We start from the raw sequence: 26,423 nt of genomic DNA on the forward strand, positions 1-26,423 counted from the left end.
TACCATATCGTGTCGCATTTAAACTCAAATTTAGGTTACTTTTTCTCGTTCTCTAAAATTCTTGATTTTTAAGTTCACAGTGTAAATAACCAACAAAACGAATCGTAAACAAAACGTCGCGACGCGCATCGTCGTCAGCTCGCAGGCAATCAAACAGTTTGAATGAAATTGTAATAATTACCATTATTGTAATTTCGATTTTTAACTACGAATACCTTTAAGTTACGAAAAGAACTTAATTACTAGTTCAAGGAAGAATAGAATTAAAAACGATTAAGGATAATGGAGGAAGTTCAGCGACATTCGGTGCACACCCTGGTATTTCGATCCCTTAAGAGAACACACGATTTCTTCGTTGCCAACCATGCCTTGCTGCCGGAAATCGATGAGAAGCTGTAAGTACCCCTGGTTTTTTTTTGTTTCAATTTATCCTGAAACCGGTGCTTCATTTTCTTTTAGTGAAAAAATGAAATACTCCATTAAAGCACGGGACACTTACGGATTGGTGTTTGATCGTACCGCCAAAGCTAAAACAATCGCAGCCAAACGCGCCGAGCATGGACGACTCGAAGATGGTCCCAATGGACAGGCTCAAGACAGTAAGATAACGTTATTCTCACAGAATGTTACCTATTTTCAAATGCTTCTGCTTTTTTAGTGCTAGCAATTACGTCTGGAAACGAAAACGAAAGTTCAGCCAATCCTACAAATTCTCTCCTTCCGATGTCTAACAGCTCAAGTGGACCAAACACTACATCCGGTGCTGTGCAGATCCTGCCGAAAAAGGCACCGACCATCCCCAAACCGAAGTGGCATGCCCCCTGGAAACTCTATCGTGTCATTTCCGGTCATTTGGGTTGGGTACGCTGTGTAGCGGTTGAACCGGGCAATGAATGGTTCGCAACCGGAGCCGCAGATCGGGTTATCAAAGTTTGGGATCTGGCTAGCGGCAAGCTAAAACTTTCACTGACCGGTCACGTTAGCACAGTTCGGGGTCTGTGCGTCAGTCCTCGACATCCATACCTGTTCAGCTGCGGTGAAGATCGGCAGGTCAAATGTTGGGATCTTGAGTACAACAAAGTAATCCGACACTATCACGGTCATTTGTCGGCTGTTTACACCATGGCCCTGCATCCTACCATCGATGTTCTGGTATCGGCTGGCCGTGATTCGACGGCTCGCGTTTGGGACATGCGAACTAAGGCCAATATCCACACATTGAGCGGCCACACCAATACCGTGGCCAGTGTCGTATGTCAGGCAGCGAATCCTCAGGTCATTACCGGTAGTCACGATTCTACCGTTCGGCTTTGGGATCTAGCTGCCGGGAAAAGTATGGGCACTCTTACGAACCACAAAAAGAGCGTCCGTAGCATTGTTCTGCACCCTTCCCTGTACATGTTCGCTTCGGCTTCGCCCGACAACATCAAACAGTGGCGCTGTCCAGAGGGAAACTTCATCCAAAATCTGAACGGGCACAACGCCATCGTCAACTGTATGGCCGTCAATCCGGAAGGTGTACTGGTTTCCGGTGGAGACAATGCCACCATGTTTTTCTGGGATTGGCGCACCGGATACAATTTCCAGCGATTCCAGGCTCCCGTTCAGCCGGGTTCGATGGACAGCGAAGCGGGTATATTTTCCATGACATTCGACATGTCCGGATCCCGGCTCATTACAACCGAAGCGGATAAAACGATTAAAATCTATCGAGAGGACGACGAAGCTTCGGAAGAATCGCATCCGGTAAATTGGCGCCCGGAAATAATTAAGCGAAGAAAATACTAAGCAAATTTAAAAATTCAAGTTTTTCTTTTCTCTATTAATACATTTTTACAACTATCTAACTAAAACGTTTCATGTCTGTTTTGAAATGCCCTTGGAAAGAAACGTTTTGCATTTTAACATTTTGATGTTTAATGAACTTGTTGAAGTTTAATTTTCTCGAATTTTCAGCACAGTTATCAGTGAATCAATTAATTCAGCTTTTTATCGAAACACCGGTAAAATATACTTCCGGTAAGTTCAGTAATTTTTCACCGAACGTTCGGTAATTTTTACCGAATATTCGGTAGTTTCAGTCAAACAACTTAATGATTTCACCGAACGACAATTTTCACAGTTCGTTATTGAATAAGCGGGTAAAATATCAGACATTCGATCATCATTTTGTGTTTGTGAAATTTTATTCTACTACAAATGTATTCTTTTTTGTTGAAAGACAAAGATCAGAAAAATCAACGTATTCCTTCCATTTTATGAAGTTGTTTTATCTATGCCGCCGACCCTGGCCTAGAGGATAGCGTTCAAATCTTCTAAGCCAGAGATCATGAGATCGAGTCTCGGTCACAGCATACATAGTACTCTTTCTGTGGGGCTGGTAGTGTTAGCATTAGTAAGATGCTAGCCATTATATCCTTGAAAGATGTACGCTTTAGTGTTAAGTAGAATTTAGAACTCTAAAAAGAAACATGAAGTTTCACTGAGATCTTATATGAGTGTGTGTTCGTTTTTATCTTTCAACCTTAATTTTTAATTTTAAGTAATCATTTGGATCAACATGTGATCCGTTGATAAGAAATAAATAACAAATAACCATTCCCCATCGATTCCCCAAATGTAACAAAATCCAGTTTAGTCTGTTGTTAAGTTATTAATAAAATAAGAGTTTTCACGTTCATTTTTGCGTGAAGTGTAAATGGAGTAAATGGCCTTTATTCGGCAATCAGAGCAAACGCACTAAGCGGCTTTTCGGTTAAAAATAACCGGATTTTCAGGCAAATTTCCTAAAAGTTCAGGTTAAATTGCCGATAGTAATATAAATTACCGCGTGAATGGTAAATTCGGCATCAAACTTATTTTATATTCGATGAAAATTTTGATATAAAAATATCACTGTGTTTTAAACCTCGCTCAGTCAGTTTCACTATTATTTGGGGTCACAAATATGTAACATTGAACTTAAAGATTCGGCGAGATTTTTGTTCAGTATATAGTTACGGCGTGTTCATAAATTGATTTTTCCTATCGATGTTTTTTTTTTTCGCTGCTGGCGTTTGTAAATTAAAAACCACGTATGCAAAAGCATTGGAAAGTGATTTGACACCTATGTCGTAGTTTTCATTTTCTGTCGACATTTTAAATGTTCACAACTTCACTTTAAATTTCGCTCAGGGAAAAGCTGACCATTCGCTATAGTCCTATTTGCCGCTGATAGTGTTGGTGATATTATGCTGATTGTTTCACCAACACTTTTCAGTTTTGGGACAATCAACCTTAAAAACGACCATGTTTGTCGACCGGCTGTCCGATTTTTGTACCGAGAGTTTTGGAGGTTAATTGTCCCGTCTCATCTGTACACGCTCAGCAAGTGTGCGTAAGAAATGTCAAAAAAAACTCTATAACTTTGGTTAACTGAATGACCGTAAACCAGTGCTTAAACTTTGCTGCTCTCACTCAGTATCAGCGTTCCTCTCGCTCTTTCTTGCTCCGAATTTTTGGCGAGATACACTCTAAAGTGTTGATGTTGCAAAAGATGTTCGTGATCGCACAAGAGAACATCTGCTTAATTTAAGAATATCTGTACAATGAATACAACCTTAAATTATAATTATGCTACTTCTCTCTACTTTTATTATTTTATATTATTCTATGCCTTATTCTCTACAACCTACTGAAAAAACGATCAACTGATACATAACCCAAACAAATCAATTTACGAACACGCCGTTATTAAGAGCTAAGATTAAAGTTTTTATTAAGATAATTATCTGTTTTATTTTTCCCAAGAAAATCTGCAAAATCAGTAAAGCAAGTTTGATCCGAGTTTTACAGTTCATTCAGCATCATTTAGCTACTGAAGCTTTTTTTTTAATTTGAATAACTATAATCTCTGATAATGCGAAGCTTTGCATAGTTAATAGTGAAAAATAAATCAATAGAAATCTATGTTGATTTCCCCGTTTCTCTAACCTGTGATTTTTTCCCGGTGAAGAGCATTTTTCCTCCACATTCGGACACCCCCCAACTTTTTGTTTACCTTTCTCGCGACAACACCAGCCCGCCAAAACTGGTCGATCTTATCGTTTTCGTCGATGCCTCCACCGGCAATCTGACAGCAAAATCGATGAAACAATTCGTTTTTGTGTCATCATCGTTGCGTTTTCGCCGTCCGCCGTGCCAGTCGAATTTTGCAAGTTGGTGTGGAAAGAATCGTCATCGTCGTCGTTGCGAGTTGCGGTCATAATTTTTTAGTGAAGGGGAAAGCAAGAAGAAAAAGCCGTTCAGTACCCATCAGCAGGAAGTTTTTGATCAGTTTTCTAGCCTCAAAAAATCGAAGAAACCGTACCGATCTATCAGTGAAGGATGGCCGAGGGCAAAAAGTAAGTAATTCGCTTGGAGGAAATGGTGTTTTGGGTCTGGATTTGCCGTCCCAAGTAGCGATGAGTTTCTCTTTTGGCCGATTGCGGTACAGGAGTTGCACCATCTTAGCTTCAAATTTCGCTTGTCATGATGTGTTCGATTTCAACGCCGACTTGGACGTTTCCGATTCATTAACATTAGGAAAGATGTAAAAAGCTGAAACAATGCAGTCAGGTGTTTTGCTAAAGCTCCTATTGCTTAATTTTGCGGAAACTCGAATATTTCATGTAAATACAAACACAGTTAAATCGGGAATTCTTGAATATTTAGTATTAATCCAAAAGTAATGTAAAGTACCTATTTTAATTCTGAAAAATAATTCAATTTATGAATAGTTTGTTTAATATTCAGTAAAACCGGATTTCTCCAACCTAAAAATGTAAAGCCATTTTTTCGTTCAGCCATTCGACCCGACAAAACAGACAAAGAAAATTGCCGAGACGACAGACATGATTGCTCTTTACCCGAACGAAATTGTACTACATACTTGTCTATGATGCACAATGCACAAGTCCAAGAGTCTAAAAATTTTCATTTTTATCTTTATTCATTTCTCATGAAAAAAAAAAACAATAAAACTCCAGTGAAGATTTGGCGACCGCGATTCTGAAGCGCAAGGACCGCCCGAACCGGCTGATTGTGGACGAGGCCGTCAACGATGACAACTCGGTCATTTCGCTGTCGCAGGTGAGTAACCCTCCCAATCGGGGTCATACACGTTCGATCTCTTATTGACGAAAAAGATTTTACCTAGGTTCATTTCCCAAAAACATTATCACAATCGTTTGCACTAAGGATGATAAACGTGTCTAAATAGCGCAAATTTGGTCTTGTTTTAAAACGGTGCCCGATGTTGCGTAAATATAGCGTAACCATAAAGATCAACATGATTCATGTTGCTCATGACTTCTATCTAACGCTAGAGGCTTGAAAGATTGTATCTTTCTTCATACTGTTGCAGTTGGAATGAGCACAAGAAAAATGCGATGATCAAAAATAAGGGTAGTTTCTGTTGATTGTTATTCATTTTAGTTGTACCACGTCATGCCTAGCGCGCTCTTTGAGTGTTGCGAAATGAGTAACTCAAAAAGAACAAATCGCACACAATTTATCAACTGATATTTATAACTGAATCCGATAATATCCGCATTTGAAATTTTAGATTACTTAAGAAAAATGTTTTAATTCTATGTAAAAAATTTAGTTGGGTACAAAATTAATCCCTATTCATAATTTATCAATATAATGGGGTAGGAGCTCTAAGTATTGAACACCATCTTTTAAAATCGGCTAATTTACAAATTTTTTTGCTTATCTAAAAAACAGAGGCTTATAAGATCAAGTTTGAAGGTGGCTTGAGCCTGTTCTACAGCCTTTTCAAGATACGATTATTTTTCTAGTGACATGTTTTAAAATCATTGTCTAAAAAAATGTATGTGTCACAAATATTGGAAGCTACGATATTAATAAATAGGCTGTGTTTCAAATCTAGCAATACTTCAAACAGTTTTTATCTATTCTTATTATATAATTCTAAACCAACTAACTTCCTAACCAAACGAATTATGCCCTATTGAAAAATATCACATTATAACAGCTAATTGTAATATTTTCACTACCAAATTTTCCAATTGTTCAACAGAAGGGAGGGCAAGTGTTTCAACTCCCATTTATCTTATCAACATAGATCAAGAAAAATTGGGACATTACTGCCGCTATTCGCAAGACTGTCTCATATGCATTTTCATCATTTTTCAGCTCTCCTCAAAAATCGTTCTTATACACTTAGTTCACCAGCACCAACACGTGAAAAGGGTCTATGTTCATTTATGACGTTTCGAGAAAAATGCGTTTGAAAATTTTGCAATCTTTTTAAATCTCTAATTAAATTTCACGAGGAATTTGGCAAGTCTATATGATCAAAACGATTCGTAGGATCATTCTAAATATGTTTCTATCGATACAACGGTGTTATCTTGAAAAAATAGCTCGCAATTGTTTGTAGACCCTAGCTGGAGTATCAAATTTGTCTAAATGTTTTATACACCCTCTGCTTTGTACTGTATGTCTCATATGTGTGAGCGAGATGGAGATAAAATTTCCCCTATTTTTTGACAAAGGCTTATGGTTCTCGCTAGAGGAGTGAGTGAAAAGCTTTCCGCATTCTTTCCCTTTTAATGTTTTGCATATAGACCGTTTGATTTGTTGTGGAATAAAGGGTGTATAAAACAATCTGTGTGAGGATAATGTCATTTTATGGCTCTGAATTTTTTAGATCCTTTGCTCAAACTGCATTATAAATCTTACGAAAACTGAAAAACTAAAAACGGTTTTTGTGTTAAGTAAAGCTTATATCGGGCTATTGGAATCCACTGAAAACGGGTTTTGTTTACTTTGTCTTTTATACCCTTTTCACATGTTGGTGCTGAAATGGTTTATGTGCCAGGGTTATTTTTCCTAACTTTGGGTTAGTAATTGTTATTGTAATTTTAGTCTTCTTTGGTACTACAGAAGGTTACGGAAACTATAAAGAAGCGGTTTATCATTTGAGAATCAACGTAACTACAACACATTATACACTAGAGTAATAATTTCTTAGTTAGAGGGGGCCGTAACCGTCGTGGCGACTCAACTGTTAATTAAATCTAATTAGGAAAGAAAACGGGGTTATCTATAGGGGTCACTTCCAAGAACAGTTTTCGTCAGGGTCCTTAAGTGGCTTTCTGGAGCTGTGGTTTCGATAGCGCTACCTCAGGTTTCTCGTCTATCATGTCAGCCTCTTTCTGGTGTTGTAGGAATCGTCGCATGTAAGTTTGTTCTAATTAAAAATTAGAAAAAATTATGAAAAACAAATTAGAAAATGATCAAATTTGAAGAATTTACAAAACTCCGAATTTCGGTGTTATCTTTTCATATTTTTGTTAAAAAAAACTTTTTTACAAATGAATATCCAGTAACAACTACAGTCCCCAGACTGCACTCGTACAGTATTGCCGCTATTCGTAAGACTGTCCCATATCATATGTTATGCATTGTTTCAGTTTTTCTTTAAGAAGTTCCTCCTCAGCCTCAAACGAGACCGGTCTCATTTTGTTGTTTGGTCCTCGCTCGCTCGACAAAGGCTTTTTTTATTCTGAACTTAAAAGTTTGAAGTGATAGTGGCCCGATGAGTCCATCGCCGGATGAGCCCCTGATAGGACGATTCCAACATGGACGGATCCACATAACCTGCATGGACGATTGTACTACTTGACCCTGAAAGCAGCAGATGGACATAAACTTCCACAAAACCCACTTTTAATTGGGCGACTGTGGAACGAGCGACAGGAGGTAGAATTGATGGCGCGTTCTTCAAGAATAGACATGATTGGTACGTACTGAAGACAAGAAATAAAGAACAAATAAGAGAGCTGGCAAATTTAACTTGTTTGACTAATGGTAAAGAAATGACAGAAGAAGATTTGTCAACTGAATTTTTCGTCCCAAAAGATTATTGAAGTGCGAAGAATCATCAAATAAAAAATTCGCACTGGAATTGTCGTTACATCCACGCTGATATTAACTATCAATAGCACGGTTATACCAGAATTTATAAACTTTCGGTTTCTGCGAGTGCGAACTCGATTGTCGACTAACCCTCTTTCGTGCAGCAAATGCAATTCTGTAAAACATGAAGGTCAGGATGGTAAAAATCATCGGACTAGGCCGAAATATACATTACGAAAACGAAAATAGATCGCACAGCCCCAGGCAACAGATCAAATCTATTTATTCCAACCAAACCTTCTCAAGTTCCTTCCCCCTCTCCTAAAAAGGGTGATACGGTCAAAATTTGGTCAATATCAACTTGACGTATTTCTTTCAATTTTGCATTTGAAAAACCTAAACACCCCTCATTTTGAAAGTGTGTGTGTGTGTAGAATATGTTGCTCCTATGCACAATGGGGAAAAAAGTGTACAAACCGCGAAGAAATTCAATATCTTTCGTGCTACATGACCCAAATCTATGAAAATATACTTTTCTTTTGTGAAAATTTCCGGAGAATCGATTGGACATAGTTTCAAACGCCGCACAAGCTTACGAACGGAGATATAGTGCCTTTTTAACCCCTTATTCCCCTATATTTTGTAAACATTCCAGAAAAAACACTGATTCGAACCAGAGAATTTTGAATGAAAACAGACCTATCGTGTGTAATTTTTTCTGAGGAATCGAATGAAGGCTGTTCTGGCCTCCGCACGCTTCAGAAAATTGAGTTATGGCTGTTTTTACCCTCAATTCCCCTATATTTTTCAATTATTTCAGAAAAAAGCTTATTCGAACTTGAAAATTTTGAACCAAATGGGTTGTATTTTATGTGATTTTTTCCGAGAAATCGAATGAATGCTGTTTGAGCCCCCGCACGCTTTGGAAAATGGAGTTATGGCTGTTTTACCCTAAATTCCCCTCAATTTTTCAAATTGTTAAGAAAAAGCATGTTCGGACTTGAAAATTTTGAATCTTTTGGGACGTATCTTGTGTAATTTTTTCCGAGGAATCCAATAAAGGCTGTTTGAGCCACCGCACGCTTCGGAAAATGAAGTTACGGCTGTTTTTACCCTCAATTCCCCTAAATTTTTCAATAATTTAAGAAAAAAGCATGTTCGGACTTGAAAAATTTGAACCAAATGGAATAAATCATATGTGATTTTTTTCGAGGAATCCAACGAAGCCTATTTGAGCAACCGCACGGATTAGGAACAGGAGTTATGGCTGTTTTACCCTCAATTGCCCAACATTTTTTAAATAGCTCAGAAAAAGCATGTTGAGACCAGATAATTTTGAACCAAAAGTAAAGTATTTTGTGGAGTTTTTTCCGAGGAATCGAATGAAGGCTGTTTGAGCCGCCGCCCGTACGCTTCGGAAAATGAAGTTATGGCTGTTTTACCTTCAATTCCCCTACATTTTCAAATTGTTAAGAAAACGCATGTTCGGACTTGAAAATTTTGAATCTTTTGGGACGTATCTTGCGTGATTTTTTCCGAGGAATCCAATGGAACTTGTTTGAGCCACCGCACGCTTTGGAAAATGGAGTTATGGCTGTTTTTACCCTCAATTCTCCTACAGTTTTCAATGGTTTAAGAAAAAATCATGTTCGGACTTTAAAATTTTGAACCAAATGGGTTGTATCTTATGTAATTTTTTCCAAGGAATCCAACGAAGCCTATTTGAGCCACCGCACGGATTGGAAACAGAAGTTATGGCTGTTTTACCCTCAATTTCCCTACATTTTTCAAATAGCTCAGAAAAAGCATGTTCGGACTTGAAAATTTTGAACCAAATGGAACGTATCAGGTGTGATTTTTTTCGAGGAATGCAACGAAGCCTTTTTGACACACCGCACACATCGGAAACAGGAGTTATGGCTGTTTTACCCTCAATTCCCTTTCATTTTTTCAAAAAGTTCAGAAAAACCATGATCGGACTTGAAAATTTTGAACTAAACGAGACTTATCTTATGCAATTTTTTCCGAGGAATCCAATGGGGCCTGTTTGAGCCACCGCACGCTTTGAAATAGTGAGTTATGGCTGTTTTTACCCTCAATTCCCCTACGTTTTTCTGAAATCATTGAAAAATGTAGGAGAATCGAGGGTAAAAACAGCCATAACTCACTATTTTAAAGCGTGCGGTGGCTCAAACAGGCTTCATTGGATTCCTCGAAAAAAATTGCATAAGATAAGTCTCGTTTAGTTCAAAATTTTCAAGTCCGATCATGGTTTTTCTGAACTTTTTGAAAAAATGAAAGGGAATTGAGGGTAAAACAGCCATAACTCCTGTTTCCGATGTGTGCGGTGTGTCAAATAGGCTTCGTTGCATTCCCCGAAAAAAAATCACACATGATACGTTCCATTTGGTTCAAAATTTTCGAGTCCGAACATGCTTTTTCTGAGCAATTTGAAAAATGTAGGGAAATTGAGGGTAAAACAGCCATAACTTCTGTTTCCAATCCGTGTGGTGGCTCAAATAGGCTTCGTTGGATTCCTTGGAAAAAATTACATAAGATACAACCCATTTGGTTCAAAATTTTAAAGTCCGAACATGATTTTTTCTTAAACCATTGAAAACTGTAGGAGAATTGAGGGTAAAAACAGCCATAACTCCATTTTCCAAAGCGTGCGGTGGCTCAAACAAGTTCCATTGGATTCCTCGGAAAAAATCACGCAAGATACGTCCCAAAAGATTCAAAATTTTCAAGTCCGAACATGCGTTTTCTAAACAATTTGAAAATGTAGGGGAATTGAAGGTAAAACAGCCATAACTTCATTTTCCGAAGCGTGCGGCGGCTCAAACAGCCTTCATTCGATTCCTCGGAAAAAACTCCACAAAATACTTTACTTTTGGTTCAAAATTATCTGGTCTCAACATGCTTTTTCTGAGCTATTTCAAAAATGTTGGGCAATTGAGGGTAAAACAGCCATAACTCCTGTTCCTAATCCGTGCGGTGGCTCAAATAGGCTTCGTTGGATTCCTCGGAAAAAATCACATAGGATTTATTCCATTTGGTTCAAATTTTTCAAGTCCGAACATGCTTTTTTCTTAAATTATTGAAAAATTTAGGGGAATTGAGGGTAAAAACAGCCATAACTTCATTTTCCGAAGCGTGCGGTGGCTCAAACAGCCTTTATTGGATTCCTCGGAAAAAATTACACAAGATACGTTCCAAAAGATTCAAAATTTTCAAGTCCGAACATGCTTTTTCTTAACAATTTGAAAAATTGAGGGGAATTTAGGGTAAAACAGCCATAACTCCATTTTCCAAAGCGTGCGGGGGCTCAAACAGCATTCATTCGATTTCTTGGAAAAAATCACATAAAATACAACCCATTTGGTTCAAAATTTTCAAGTTCGAATAAGCTTTTTTCTGAAATAATTGAAAAATATAGGGGAATTGAGGGTAAAAACAGCCATAACTCCATTTTCTGAAGCGTGCGGAGGCCAGAACAGCCTTCATTCGATTCCTCAGAAAAAATTACACACGATAGGTCTGTTTTCATTCAAAATTCTCTGGTTCGAATCAGTGTTTTTCTGGAATGTTTACAAAATATAGGGGAATAAGGGGTTAAAAAGGCACTATATCTCCGTTCGTAAGCTTGTGCGGCGTTTGAAACTATATCCAATCGATTCTCCGAAAATTTTCACAAAAGGAAAGTATATTTTCATAGATTTTGGTCATATAGCACGAAAGATATTGAATTTCTTCGCGGTTTGTACACTTTTTTCCCCATTGTGCTATGGGGGTCAGTCCAGCTGCACTGCTGCCAGCTGAAAAGTTTTCGTACAGAGTGAGCTCTAATGTAAACAAACTGAGCATATTTATGTGATTTTGAAATAGTGATTTAAAAGGGTTGGAAAAGTTATTTTGAACCGTTTTCTCAATGATTTTACTGTTCAACGTTAGTATTATCAATTTCTGTTTAGAAATTTTAATTTCGGACAAGGATATAGTGACACAAGTACAATTTATATTCATAGTTAAGTTCTTAACAAAATTCAACCCTACGTAAATCATTATTTTAAGATAAAATCACTTCAAAAATAACTATTTGTATGCAGTCATCATATAGTAAACATATTACTAGATCTAAATCAATTTTTCACCGAATTTTGTGAAATGAATCATACAGTTTTTTATTCAACTGAAATACTCGTTTATGGAAGAGCAATTTCGAGTGATTGGATCAAATTGAGCTGCCCGTCTATAGAAAATTGTATTCGAACTGAGCAAATAGATCTTCTCTGTTTGAGGGTGTGTTTTTTAAATTGTTTCTAACAAAAAATTACAAATAAATAACTGTTTCCTTCCTCTTCACACAGAACACGGAACGACTTTTTATCATTTTCTCTAAGTTACGCTTTGAAGACTTTCACACTCTATCACGCACCCAATCATGATTTTGGATACAGCCAGATCTCCAAAGATTGTCATTCCAAAATAGGATATAAAATTATTCTATCCGTTAAATTTAAATCCCGAAGCTTTGGCTGGTCAGTTCGAACGTGAATAAGCCTTAGAATATTAAAATTCCAGAATAAATCGCTTGTCACAGCAACTTTTAGATACTGCGAAGTTGTAGGTAAAAAAGCTTCCTTGTTCAGTTTTTTTTGTCATTTCTTTTTTTAACTAATTAAGGCCGTGATTAATAAAAAAAATCACATTAACTAAGACTGTAAATCCTGATAACTCCAAGCATTAAGCATGGATGAATAAAAAATAATGTCTTTTGTTGAAGGACATATTATATCTACCCAAAAATTTTACCCTTTTTCTGACAGTATTGTCCATATGATGATATATCATGATCATTTTAGTAAAATCCAATAGGTTTTTTCAAACGCGTTATTTAGCTCAACAAATCCATTCCGACGACTATCGGAACATATTTTGTTTGAAATCATTAAAATTAAAAAAAAAAAATTATGGGTAGGAAAATGATGTGAAACTCCGACTATGTTTTGTTTCTGCCTTTTAAAAATTAAAAAAAAAAATAAAATAAGCAAGCATTATTTGATAAACAAACCCGAATGACTCGAGTTGTTAAAAGGTCTCTAATCAATGATAAAGCTTAGTTCTTTTAGAAATGGGACAGTTACGAATGCGTGTATCTCAAAAACCTTTCGTTTGATCAAAATACTTTCTATGAAGGAAATGAAGGTAATTTTATGATAATTCATGAAAAAAATTGAAAAAAAATATTTATCGTTTTTTGTAAGAATAAATTCTACTTTATTCTTGGTACCTCCCTTCGGCCAGCGCACACTTTTTTCAGTCATGATAATGATCAGTTTTTCAAACTTATACTTTGTCTAATCTGTATTTTAGGTGGCTACATCCTCCTCCTTCAATTTCTGATACTTTTCGGATCAATACTTCTCTTTTAAATGAAACTGAGGCCAATTTAGTGGATACAGCTGTTTCGAAATTAACAAATTTGATTATTTTTGAGCCACTTTTTGAGCGTTTCTAATGGAATTTCTGCTGGTAAAATCTGGCAATAACGAAGTAAAACCATGAGGAGATTGAACTTAAAGTATTATCGGTTAGTATAGATCGTTGGTTGCGAAGGGTACATAAAAGATTACTCTTTTTAGGCTTTTGAAAACAGTGAAAACCATAGTTTTCGTTTTGAAAATTGTTGTTTTTTTCCACAGGAGCAGAATTTTTGCAAATCATCATATTTTAGACAAAATAACCAGCAAATACATACTTTTATATACTCGGGACCTTGCCACGAGCAGACATGGTATAGGATTCAAACGCTGGAATTTGTTTGAAAAAGGGTATTTCATAAGTTTTGTCGTTCATCAGAAATCATCTGTCCCATAGCCTCGGAACTGGATATACAGCTTACGAGCTGTGGATCTAGCAAAAACTTGTTGTTTGAGGTTAGGTTTGAATGACTTATTAAGAGGCAACACTTCCAGCTTATCGGAGAAATTTTTTTTTCGGAAATTTCAGCAATCTACCCTAAATAGTTTTCGCTTATTGAAAATTAAAAATGCTGGTATGAGATTTGACTTCCCTGATGACCCTTAGCCGAAGTTGCCGATCATATGCTTCACTCAATGGTTGATTTGAACTTTGTGGACATTTTTGACAGTATTTGCATACTTTTCCACCACTCACACATAGTAATTCTTCGAATAATCATCGGGTTTGTCAGCTATCAATTTGATAATGATGGATTTTAAATGAAACTGTGCAAAATATTTTTTTCCTTTTTCTCTTGCATCGTAAATATCTCAAAAACGCGTGAATTTTAAATTTTGAAAAAATAGGTCGGGTAGTACTTTTTACAGGCAACAAAATGCTGTCAAAATTTCGAATGTCCGATTACTAGTAAACGAGCTATTAGCAAAAGAAAGTGTCCCATTTCTAAAAGAACTAAGCTTTAATAATAATTACTATTAATAAAGTTTATTTGAAGTCCTTACATATATGATATGGAATTGTAAGGTTTTTTTTATTCAGTTTGTATTCAATCATCTTAATGATTCTGGTCTTGGTTGTAGGAGCAGAGATAAATAAATAACAAATAACTTACCGATGAAGTATATATTTCAATCGAATTGTGTCCATAATCAAGCAAAATGAAGTAAAAAATAAGCCAACTTTGAATACGATTTTACTCAGCTTAGCGGCTAAATAAATAAAAATCTCTATCACTGGTGCTTTTTCAACTATTTTTCTTCCGCAAGACACGAATGCCGCAGAGATGGTAAAGTGTCTCAAATAAAACAAAAAAAAAACTATTTTTCTTCAGTTGAAAGAAGAAAAAAATTTAATATTGTCACTTTTTAATTAATAAGTTATCCTTTTAAAACAGGTAGTTTTTGCAAACGAATTATCACCACTCACTTCAACCACGCATTACTCGGCTTTACTTAGCTTAATGAAATTTAAACACAATAGGAAAAGATTCTTGAATCTTCATTAAAACTTTTGGTATGATTAGTTTGTTCGAATTAATTCGTATTAGTTGGAAAATTAAATTTTTAAAATGTAGTTTTTATGCAACTTTTGTTTACGTTTACCTTCACTCTATTCAGCTGTCAAAAAACAGTGCGCCCGACCCGAATTTTGATTTTGGAATTCACTCTTCAGTTGTCAAAATGTTGGCCAAGAATGAAGAGCAGCGTATCAAAATTTTGCTCGCGCATCGTGAAAATCCGAGCTACTCGCAAGCAAAGCTGGCAAAATCGCTAAAAGTAGCCAAATCAACCGTTACAAATGTAATTAAAGTGTTTGGGGAACGTTTGTCGACAGCCAGGAAGTCTAAATCGGGGGGAAATCGAAAACCGGAAGCCGCTGAGACGACAAAGAGAGTTGCCGGTAGTTTCAAGCGAAACCTTAACCTCTCTCTCCGAGATGTCGCAAATAAGCTGAAACTGTCAAAGTTCCCGAAGAAATATTTGGTTTTGCAGGCCATCTGTACCTGTGGCTTGATTGGCAGCATTTTCATAGCTTCCGGGACTGTCAACCAAGAAATTTACGTGAAAGAGTGTTTGAGTAAACGTCTGCTGCCTTTCCTGAAGAAACACGGTTGTTCCGTACTGCTTTGGCCGGATTTGGCATCTTGCCATTACGGTGAAAAGGCCATGGAGTGGTACGCCGCCAACAACGTGCAGGTGGTTCTCAAGGACAAGAACCCTCCCAACACGCCAGAGCTCCGCCCAATTGAGAAATACTGGGCTGTTGTCAAGCGGAACCTAAAGAAGACCAAAAAAACTGTTAAGGACGAGCAGCAGTTCAAGGCAAACTGGCTTTCTGTGGCGAAGAAGGTGGACAAGGTGGCTGTACAAAATCTGATGGCAGGGGTTAAGCGTAAGGCCTGGCAATTCGGATTTGGAAAAGCGGAAGCCTAACTGAATATTTTTCCTGAATTTTATACTAATTAAACTTGAAAAAGAAATTTAATTTGATTTTTAAATAAACGATTTCACCGATTTACACGCGTTTTCCTTTGACCAAATTTTGACCGTATCACCCTTTTGTTGTATTCTTCGATTAAGTGAAACAAGAGAATAACTGTCTAAAGATATTTATTAGGACTTGTTTCTTTCGTGGTCAGAATACGACTAGTGAAAATTTTCTAGTTTGTGTAATTCACTCGGCCTCTGCGTTCTACAATCGTTCCAGGAACCCACTCGGTTGTGTTGCGTCGGTGAATTTCTGCGTAGACCAGGTCATTGCGGCAAACTCTCGTTTGATGGTGTTGTAGCGTCTGTTGAATTGATCGTTTTGCTTCGTGTTCACTTCAGATGGGCTCGGAATCTGCGGCTTGACAAGATCCAGAGTTGTTCGAACCGGTCTTCTCAGGAAAAGTTCAGCAGGTGTCTTTCCTTCAGGAGCGTTCCGATTAGGTGTTGAACGGTACATGGACAGCAGAATTTGGAGATGCTGGAAAGTTGCTGTGCTTTCCCCCTTAACGAGCTTCTTGAGACCTCTTTTCAATGTGTCAACGAACCTTTCAGCCTGTCCGTTTGACTGTGGGTGATACGGAGCCGTGGTTAGGTGGCGGATTCCGTTTGATTCGCAGAACTGCTTGAACGTTGAGCTCACGAACTGGGAACCGTTGTCTGATACCAGGGTACGCGGATTTCCATACCTTGCGAATGTTTCTTGAAGGATCTCCAGTGTTGCGGTGGTAGTCGTACTGCGGGTGCGGAAAACTTCGGGCCATTTGGAATACGCGTCAACGATAAACAGGTAGTAGTAACCATCCATAGGGCCAGCGTAATCGACATGGATGCGCTCCCAGGGCTTCGTTGGAATCGACCATGACTCTAAATTGGTTTTCCTCGGAGATTTTGCGGCTTCTGCACAGGAACTGCAATGTCGAACACAGGTTTCCACGTCATCGTCTATGTTTGGCCAGTAAACGAAACTTCTAGCCAACGCCTTCATACGATCCATCCCAGGATGTCCTAGAATGTTGTATTCTTCGATTAAGTGAAAAAAGAGAATAACTGTCTAAAGGTATTTATTAGGACTTGTTTCTTTCGTGGTCAGAATACGACTAGTGAAAATTTTCTAGTTTGTTACTGCATAGCCATGACAGCAAGTCATGGCTATCTCGACTATTCCTTGATACCTTTAACCCTTTCCAACCCTCTCTAGTGTTAAGACTAATGATCCTCGGCCCCTAAAACTTTTTTTTGTGGCGTTTAAATAGCTGTGGGAAGCTGACGCTGAAAAGGAAATGTGGGTAGAGGGTTCAGGGAAATAAAAGTTTAGAGTAGGCAGCTTAGAATAGTAAGAGATCTTGAGACGTTGGTTATACCATCCTGCACTTCCTTAAGTCCACTTCGGATGAATATGAACTGAAAGCAGAACAAGATAGTGAACTAACCCCTCATGATACCAGTTGGAGGAAATACGTTGGCGGTTTGAGACAGGTCGCTTACTTAATCCCAACGAATCTAACTACAGTATTTATATATAATTTAAAACAATAAAATAAAATGGAACGCTCTCATCATGTTATAGAACTCTATGTTCAGATGTTGATTAAATCCTTGGGATGAGAGTCATATGTTGCGAAACCATCTTAGGGGTCCTTTGATGTTAGGGGATGGCTTGAAGTTTACTCGAGTTATTTCAAACTCGACGTTCCGGGTCATCGTATAACCAATTGATTTGGCGGTAGTGGCGGTAATGCATGCATACATGAAAAAAAAAAAGAAAGAAAAAAAAGGATTTTAGTTCATATAATCTTTTAATATATAAAAAGAAGCCCAGTTCAAACTAATAGCTCGAATGAATAGGAGAAGTAATCTACATTATTCCTATCACAGAATCACATATGACAGAATCTGGCAAATTCATCAAAATATGGATACAAGAGCCTATTTTATCGTTTGAGCATCGCCCTACCACCCGCCTTACACAGTTGCTTACGTTTGAATAAGATTTAAAAATGATTAAGACTGTTTGTTTTGAATTTGAACTAAAACACTATAAAAACAACACAGGAGACAGATATGTTTCACAAACATAAAAACACGAAATATCATTTCCATTCAATTAGCCCCCAGTGATTGAAAAAAGCTAGATTTAAGAACAATCCCTCGTAATTCATAAACCGCAAATACACATCCACTGGAGCATATTGGAGAGGAGAATGGTATTTAAATGTGTTAACTCACTCCTTTCCAACTGTTTGAATATATCTGAGAAAAAAAAGAACCCAACCTCCGAATGATCAAAAAAAAAAAAAGAAATAAAAAAGAACAAACACAGAACAAATTTAAAACTTACTAAATAACAATAAAGATAAATTCAAAAATGAATAAATAAACAAAACAAACAAAGAAAAACACACACAACATAGTAAATAAATGATAAAAATAACAATAAAGATAAATTCAAAAATGAATAAATAAACAAAACAAACAAAGAAAAACACACACAACATAGTAAATAAATGATAAAAATTAAAAAAAATAAGAATCAAATTTTGAAAAAGAAAAAATAATGGAAAGAAAAACTAATGACAAAAAAACTAAATTGAAAGAGAAAGAAAACAACAAAAAAATATATAAAAAATTTAAAAAAAAATAAAAATAGATAAATAAAAAACAAATTTAAAAAAAATGAAAATAAAAACAAATAAAAAAAAATTTTCTCATCCTTTGTCCGGGCTTGACACCGGCAGCAACGGTTCTCAGTATTTCTTTGTTTTCCTATTCTTCACTCAAAGAATATAAAAATAGAATTCCAAAATGTGTAAAATAATAATCGATCTATTAATCTTAAATAAATTATACTGACAAACTACACTACGGAAAACAAGTCAGCTACCATTCCAGGCGGATTTAATGATCCTCGGCTCCTAAAACTTGAGCTAAAAAGTAATTATGCCTTAATAAACGATACTTAATCAAAAAAATTGTTTCTTGAAAATAATTCTTATACCGTTAGTTCTTCAATATATACTTAGAAAATTTCATAATTTTGTTCCCAACCCAACATTTATGATAAAATACCTGGTCATGTCTGTCCCATATGAAATATACCCGCAAAGCTGTCCCATATGTCTATTTTTATTAAATGCTTCAAACTTACCCCTCTAGTAAACGTTTTTCAGAAATATTCATGCGATGAGTACGACAAAATAAGCATTCATTGAAAAAAGTTAGACTACTTATAATAAAGTTTTTGTACCTTATTGTACAAGTACAACAGTGATTGGAAACTAACACATTCCTCGTCGGGTCGTTGGGTAGTTTCCTCGGGGCCAAAAAGGAATCTAATTTGGTCGCGCATTGCGGACCAAATACGAGATATCTCATGATCGCAGATATCGTATGAAGCAAAAAAACGAGATTTTTTAAAGAAAAAAATAAATAAATAAAAATGCTAGTACGCTTAACTATGCTAGAGAATGCTAGAGAAGCATAACTCAAATGCGATTTATTTTATAAAGAAACTTTATTTTACTTGATAGTGTAGTTTCGTTAACTCAAAGATACTTAATGTGTTAAAAAGCTATGATCTTTGTTGAAATAAACAATTGAAAAGGAAAAGAGTTACTAAGCTAACAACCATGCATACAGTCAGTTTTTATCAATTAAGCTCGTCAGAATTTTCATTTGATAAAAATATTTTAAAAAAATTTACGAACATGAAAATATCACTTGAATTACATTAACATCAGACATTTGCACTGTTATAAATCTGTCGTAACTTCAATCTTGAAGCCACTTCGATGCAACACGGTAGCAAAGAGAGAAGAATAATCTATTATTAATTCCATGGATTTTAATTTGCAATTTAATAACTTAAATTTAATTTTATAGGCAGTTTTGAATACCCTTCTACTCCTTATTGTGACCGTTGATTTAATATTTCTCGTTGTTTCCCCGTATTTAGGCGAAGATGGACGAGCTGGAGTTGTTCCGTGGCGACACCGTGTTGTTGAAGGGGAAGCGGCGGAAGGAAACGGTCTGCATCGTCCTGTCCGACGAAAACTGCCCCGATGAGAAGATCCGCATGAACCGTGTGGTTCGCAACAATCTGAGGGTCCGCTTGAGCGACGTTGTGTCGATCCAATCCTGCCTGAATGTCAAGTACGGCAAACGGGTGCACATTCTGCCGATCGACGATACGGTCGAAGGTTTGACCGGTAATCTGTTCGATGTGTATTTGAAGCCGTACTTCCTGGAGGCTTATCGGCCGATCCATAAGGACGATACGTTCATCGTTCGCGGAGGAATGCGTGCCGTGGAGTTTAAGGTAGTTGGGGCTGATCCTACTCCGTTCTGTATCGTCGCCCCGGAAACAGTAATCCATTGTGAAGGCAACCCGATCAAGCGCGAAGAAGAAGAGGAAGCGCTCAATGCTGTCGGATACGACGATATCGGAGGTTGCCGCAAGCAGCTGGCTCAGATTAAAGAAATGGTTGAGCTTCCGCTGAGACATCCTTCGCTTTTCAAGGCTATAGGAGTCAAACCTCCGCGTGGAATCCTTATGTACGGACCGCCCGGTACTGGAAAAACTCTCATTGCTCGTGCCGTAGCAAATGAGACTGGAGCGTTCTTCTTCCTGATCAACGGTCCGGAAATCATGTCCAAATTGGCCGGTGAATCGGAATCGAATTTGCGAAAGGCTTTCGAAGAGGCTGAAAAGAATTCACCTGCTATCATCTTCATCGACGAAATCGATGCCATTGCTCCGAAGCGTGAGAAGACTCACGGTGAAGTTGAACGTCGTATTGTGTCGCAGTTGTTGACTTTGATGGACGGTATGAAGAAGAGCTCTCATGTTATTGTCATGGCTGCCACCAACAGACCCAACTCAATTGATCCTGCTCTGCGTCGTTTTGGTCGTTTCGATCGTGAAATCGATATCGGCATTCCGGATGCTACTGGCCGTTTGGAAGTGTTAAGAATTCACACGAAAAACATGAAACTGGCCGATGATGTGGATCTGGAACAAATTGCTGCCGAATCGCATGGTCATGTGGGCGCTGATTTGGCTTCGTTGTGCTCGGAAGCCGCTTTGCAACAGATTCGTGAGAAGATGGATCTCATCGATTTGGAAGATGATCAGATCGATGCTGATGTACTGAACTCGTTGGCAGTTTCTATGGAAAACTTCCGTTACGCAATGACCAAATCGAGCCCTTCGGCTCTGCGTGAAACTGTTGTGGAGGTTCCAAACACTACTTGGACCGATATCGGCGGTCTGGAAAATGTTAAACGTGAATTACAAGAACTGGTACAGTATCCAGTGGAGCATCCGGATAAATTCTTGAAGTTTGGTATGCAACCATCCCGTGGTGTTCTGTTTTATGGACCCCCTGGTTGTGGTAAGACCTTGTTGGCCAAGGCTATTGCCAATGAGTGTCAGGCCAACTTCATTTCCGTCAAGGGTCCTGAACTGTTGACCATGTGGTTCGGTGAATCTGAAGCCAATGTACGTGACATTTTCGATAAGGCACGTTCGGCCTCTCCTTGCGTGTTGTTCTTCGATGAATTGGACAGTATTGCTAAGTCACGAGGTGGAAATGTCGGTGATGCTGGAGGCGCTGCTGATCGTGTCATCAACCAGATCCTGACCGAAATGGACGGTATGGGCGCAAAGAAAAATGTCTTCATTATTGGCGCTACCAATCGACCGGACATCATTGATCCAGCTATTCTTCGTCCGGGCCGTCTGGATCAGCTTATCTACATTCCGCTGCCAGACGATAAGTCTCGTGAAGCTATTTTGAAGGCTAATCTGCGCAAGAGCCCGGTGGCTGCTGATGTTGATCTGACTTATGTCGCTAAAGTTACCCAAGGATTTTCAGGAGCTGATTTGACTGAAATTTGCCAGCGTGCCTGTAAACTGGCTATCCGTCAGGCGATCGAAGCAGAAATTCGCCGTGAACGTGACCGTGCGGAGAACCAAAGCTCGGCAATGGATGTAAGTCGATTAGGTGTTGATTTCTAGTAAGGCTTGTTTAAAAAAAAACTTAATTTTTTTTCTAGATGGACGAAGAAGATCCAGTTCCGGAAATCACCCGAGCTCATTTCGAAGAAGCTATGAAGTTTGCGCGACGTTCCGTTTCGGATAACGATATCCGCAAATACGAAATGTTTGCCCAGACGTTACAGCAGTCGCGAGGTTTCGGAAACAACTTCAGGTAATATATCGACTTCTTGGTTTCAAAAATCTTTTATTTCGCTCACCTTGTTAGAATGATAAACTAACGTTGCTCATACAATTTCAGATTCCCAGGTGGACAAGGCGGCAACAGCTCACAGGGTCAGGGTTCCAGTCAACCGACGAATAACCCCGGCGACAACGGCGATGATGATCTTTATAGTTAGATTACTGTGCGACTCCTATTGGCAGTTGCAGCAGTCAACATTAATCAATCCGTAATTATCAAGCGAGCGAATGTCCATCCGTAACGCGCTCCCATTCCCCATGATTTTCTATACGCTAACATTCAGGAGCGACAGGTAACAACAACCACATTATTTCATTCGATCGTTTACTTTTCACTGATATTTTGATTGTCGGTCCCACAAATGGTGGATCCAAGGCTGTAAAATCATGACTGCGATAAACGGACATTCAAACTTGGAGCAGACATTGATACTATTACGTTACGTAACTAAACAACCACACATTAGCAAACAACTTCATAAAAACATTTGTAGTAAGAAATATTTATCAGTTTTTAAATAGCAATCTTAAACTAACAGCTCCGATGAACACAATAGAATCAAATAAAAAGCAACTATAAGAGATTTCTATTTCGTTTTTCAACAATCGCCTTTAAAATTTGAGAAAAGTTATACCTTTGTCTTGGAATGAAATTGTTTTTAAATGGTTCCTTGAGTTTCAGAAGTCTCTAGTTTTTAACTGGTCGTCTCGTTGTCGTGAATGGAAAGGAAAATTACGACTGAAAAGTAGCACGCGTTGAATGTTTCCCTCTGTAGTTGGGGTTAGAGGTTCTACGGTATCTGTCAGTGGAATGGTTGCGCTTCTTCGGAAGATTAAATAATAATATTTTTCAATTTAAACATAAATTTATAACATGTGAAATTAAGAAATGGTAATGAACACTCTAGAAGTTTGGTACTGTAAGGATTAAAGCAGGAAAAAGATAATAAAAATGCAAAAAAATATCGAGTGTCGTCGTTCGTATTTTCAATACATATTGAGAAATTGCCTTGATATAGAGCGGACAACGAAAAATAATCTGGTGGAACTGCTTGAACTGTTTTACGAATTTCCCGCCCCGCGGTGAAAAACAAGGAAATCGAAATAAAGTCCGCTTGTTCATGTCGAAGAATTGACGAAACCAGACTCAAAATTACCCTCCGCTGACTGCTTCCGGTCTCTGAATTATTCGCCATTATCCTGGTAATTGCGGTCATTGCTGTTGCTGCCTTCTTGTACACATACTCGACGTGGCTTTTAAAGTTGGGCCGATCGTCAATCATCAAACTACTCGGGTGATTCCCGGCGATGACGCATCCTACACCGACTCGAGTGACTCACCCGGTATCCTACAGAACTTTCGCGACGTACTTAGCAGCTCTGAATACTTTTTTTTCGATTAAAGTCGTTTTACCATCTTTATGGCATTCGCGACATTATCAACGGTGCAGTTGGCGGATCGTTATTGAAAAACTTATCTGGTACAACTGTGTTCGAAGTTTTGCTCTTGGGCTCGAACTCGCGGACATCGGCTCAGGAGACAACAGACTTGCCAATTGAGCTATATCACAAGCCTAGCTCGGCATACACAGATAGTAAAGTATCATCTTTGCAAGCTTTACTGCCAGGATCGGACGCACACTACTCGAAGGCCCCCACCGAAAGGATATTCTACTCCGACTGTGGTCCGGTCTTCCTCCTTTCTTGGCTGGCAACCCTAGGTTTGTGCCCGCCGTGTGCCGAATCGAGAGCAGCTTATCCTAGACTCACGCCTGTCACAGCACAAGTACGGGTCTTTTACGCTTAGGACTCAGATGAATCCCGATGGTAATGTCATCGTACCCGGCTCGAGTGGCTCATCCGACGGCGACGTGAGACCACTCTACCTGAGAGTATTCCGCGGTGTGAATACTCTCCCTGCAGCCTCCGTCACAGAGGGCGCGTTCTACTCGGATACTCCGCGACGGCAACGGTGGAGATTTCCTACACACGCACGCGACGTACGTAGGAGTCACTCTACACCGGTCGCGGATCCGGGTAAGCCCATCGCTGACCGCGCGCCAAGTATCCTCACACATCCTCCGCACGATGTTGTCGGGTGCGTATCGGGTCCACAGGCGAAATGCATGTTAGTTCGTTGTGCGCTGATAACCCACAGGTTAATCAGCCACTGCACGCTGCAGAGCTTCTGTAGATTACACTGCCTGCTGAAGGCTGTCTTTCAGGCTGCCGCTCCGTACCGCAAAATGGTTTGTGATCAGCACCATCTCGGTCTTGTGGTGAGCCGGACGCAAGCTCTTGAAGCGAATCAAACTGTCCAACTTATCGAACGCAATCTGCTGTGTGTGTGTGTGTGTTTTTTTTTTTGGTTACCCAGGTGGTAATTTCGAAGAAGGATTTTCACGAATCGGTCCCAATGCACGTCCAGTGCCGTGTTTTCATGGACCAATGGGTTGACTTGTTATATACTCATCCGTATACGCCCTAAACTCCACCTGGGGCCTCTGACCACTTCCCAAACCGGTTACTGCCCTAAGTCAATACTTCGGAAGGGGATCTAATTCACGCATACGCGCTACTCATGCAACACTCGCTTAGAAGTACTTCTTCAAATTAAATATCATCCTGAACGCTCGAGATCATCTTCACGTGGTGGTCCGATCGGCTACGCCGATTGTTTAGCGTAGTTCATATTTGATAGCTTCGGACTCATTAAGCTTAGTAACGTTACGTTATCCTACGTCGATCTCTTCTCTTTTTATCGCAGTCCCTTTTTTGAAAGGTCTTAGTCATAAGAGGTCGAACCTCGAGTCATTAGAGAAGAGGTCAGGCCTCGAGTCGAGTGTTTAACCCCGAGATTTTATGAGGAGAAGTCAATCCCTGAGTTGACAAGAGTAGAGGTATGCATGTAAACCTCGAATTATTCCGAGGAGCGATGAGATCTTAAGTCGTAGAGGAGATACTAGGCTTCGTGTCATGTAGAGGGAAGGTATGTAAGCCTTAACCTTGAGTCATTACAAGATCGGAATCCTCAAAAGTAGAGGTGGTCTCAAGTCTTTGAACTCAGGTATCAGGTTACATGTCTCGGGTCCCACTTCCTAAATCTTAGGTCTCATGTTACATGTCGAATTGTCTCAAGTTTTAACTCGGGTTTATAAAAAAAAAGTTTGTATTAGCTGTGGTATCAGTGAAAAGCTTTCAGTTTTTAAACCATTGATTTGCTAAAAGCAGCTTTCGTTATTGACAACTCCAAACAAGGATTAATAAGATAAGTAAAACAAATTTACACCAATCGTTACAACGAAGAAATTACAATGAAGAAATTTCATAATTAGATATTTCAGATTGAATTCTCTAACGCTTTCGTACAAAGGAACGTTGTAGGTATCTACATATGTATAATAAGCCTAGTATCGCAGAGTACAACATAAAAAATACGCGCGCATTTTTATGCTCTCTTTATGCTTCTTTTCAGCAAAAGCCAGCCAGCAACATATGCGAATCACACCTACACACAGTCACGCATTCATACTGGAACGGAATCGTATCGTATCGTATCGTAAGTAAGATACCTGCGGCTGCGATGCTTTTAAAATTGTAACTAACATGGGACAGAGCAGAAGGACTGCTAAACGAGCAAGAGCATCTGCCTGCCGGCCGTGTCCGGTTTTTAAGAAGCTTGTACCAACCATAGTATCAACAGCCGTTCGCTATGCAAGAAATGTCTCAGCCAACAAGGGTCGTTTCCCTTCTAATTCCTTTTTCGACACAGGTTTTGCCACTCACTAACTCTTCTCCTGCTGATGTTTTTTTTTGTTTTCCCAGAAAACAGCTCTCTTCCATTTGTGTATGTGTGTGTGTCCGTTTGTTCCGACGGACGGACGGACGGACGGAACCTGGATGCGGTCAGGGACTTGATCTGAGAGTGAGTGTATCCATGTACTTATCATCGCCATGTTCCCGCCCGGCATCTTCTGAACCCCATTCTTTCTAGAACACTTCAAACAGAATAGAAGTTTTATGCGGATGGGTGAAAAGTGAATGGAAAAAAAACGTTAACTGAGTGCTGCCTGCCGATGCCAACAACCACCTTAGTCTTGGGATAGAGCGTTTAATTTATCCCAACCATAAAAAACATGCCTATAGGTAGCCCAACTAGGTATAAAATTGAAGATACAATCGATTAAATTAATAATGACTATTTTCAAAATCCTTAGAACTAAACTTCAATATGAAGAAACTTTTGAGAAAAGAAGGAAAGTAGGTTTAAAATTGTCCCTTTACGCACATTTTCAAAGTTC

At 38.6% G+C, this 26,423-nt stretch overlaps 3 protein-coding genes across 4 annotated transcripts; 2 read left to right on the forward strand and 1 right to left on the reverse strand.

The window, feature by feature from the left end:
- The first annotated feature begins 159 nt into the window (after positions 1-159).
- LOC129755463 (pleiotropic regulator 1) lies at positions 160-1,832 on the forward strand. The gene is made up of 3 exons (XM_055751971.1): positions 160-395; positions 460-599; positions 659-1,832. The coding sequence occupies exons 1-3, from the start codon at positions 283-285 to the stop codon at positions 1,786-1,788; spliced, it is 1,383 nt and encodes a 460-aa protein (XP_055607946.1). The 5' UTR covers positions 160-282; the 3' UTR covers positions 1,789-1,832.
- A 2,337-nt stretch (positions 1,833-4,169) lies between these two features.
- LOC129751562 (transitional endoplasmic reticulum ATPase TER94) lies at positions 4,170-23,092 on the forward strand. Its single transcript, XM_055747144.1, has 5 exons — positions 4,170-4,382; positions 5,007-5,109; positions 19,837-21,873; positions 21,939-22,093; positions 22,181-23,092. Exons 1-5 carry the CDS (start codon positions 4,366-4,368, stop codon positions 22,278-22,280), a joined length of 2,412 nt encoding a protein of 803 aa, XP_055603119.1. The 5' UTR covers positions 4,170-4,365; the 3' UTR covers positions 22,281-23,092.
- LOC129751563 (uncharacterized protein K02A2.6-like) lies at positions 16,069-25,900 on the reverse strand. Of its 2 annotated transcripts, none has more exons than XM_055747146.1 (2): positions 25,812-25,900; positions 16,069-16,889 (listed from the first exon to the last, which is right to left on the reverse strand). In XM_055747146.1, the coding sequence occupies exon 2, from the start codon at positions 16,876-16,878 to the stop codon at positions 16,087-16,089; it is 792 nt and encodes a 263-aa protein (XP_055603121.1). In that variant the 5' UTR covers positions 16,879-16,889; positions 25,812-25,900; the 3' UTR covers positions 16,069-16,086. The 2 variants fall into 2 exon arrangements, with proteins under 2 accessions (XP_055603121.1, XP_055603120.1); XM_055747145.1 differs by lacking the exon at positions 25,812-25,900 and adding an exon at positions 23,280-24,434.
- Between the last annotated feature and the right edge of the window lie 523 nt (positions 25,901-26,423).

Source organism: Uranotaenia lowii, chromosome 3 (genome assembly GCF_029784155.1).
Source record: "Uranotaenia lowii strain MFRU-FL chromosome 3, ASM2978415v1, whole genome shotgun sequence".
Taxonomy (NCBI): Eukaryota; Metazoa; Arthropoda; class Insecta; order Diptera; family Culicidae; genus Uranotaenia; species Uranotaenia lowii.

Coding starts and splice junctions, on each gene's coding strand:
- LOC129755463 (XM_055751971.1), top strand. CDS start 283: ATGGAGGAAGTTCAGCGACATTCGGTGCACACCCTGGTATTTCGATCC. Junction 396..459: donor CCGGAAATCGATGAGAAGCT/GTAAGTACCCCT, acceptor ATTTTCTTTTAG/TGAAAAAATGAAATACTCCA. Junction 600..658: donor CAATGGACAGGCTCAAGACA/GTAAGATAACGT, acceptor CTGCTTTTTTAG/TGCTAGCAATTACGTCTGGA.
- LOC129751562 (XM_055747144.1), top strand. Junction 21,874..21,938: donor ACCAAAGCTCGGCAATGGAT/GTAAGTCGATTA, acceptor TTTTTTTTCTAG/ATGGACGAAGAAGATCCAGT. Junction 22,094..22,180: donor GGTTTCGGAAACAACTTCAG/GTAATATATCGA, acceptor ATACAATTTCAG/ATTCCCAGGTGGACAAGGCG.
- LOC129751563 (XM_055747146.1), bottom strand. CDS start 16,878: ATGGATCGTATGAAGGCGTTGGCTAGAAGTTTCGTTTACTGGCCAAAC.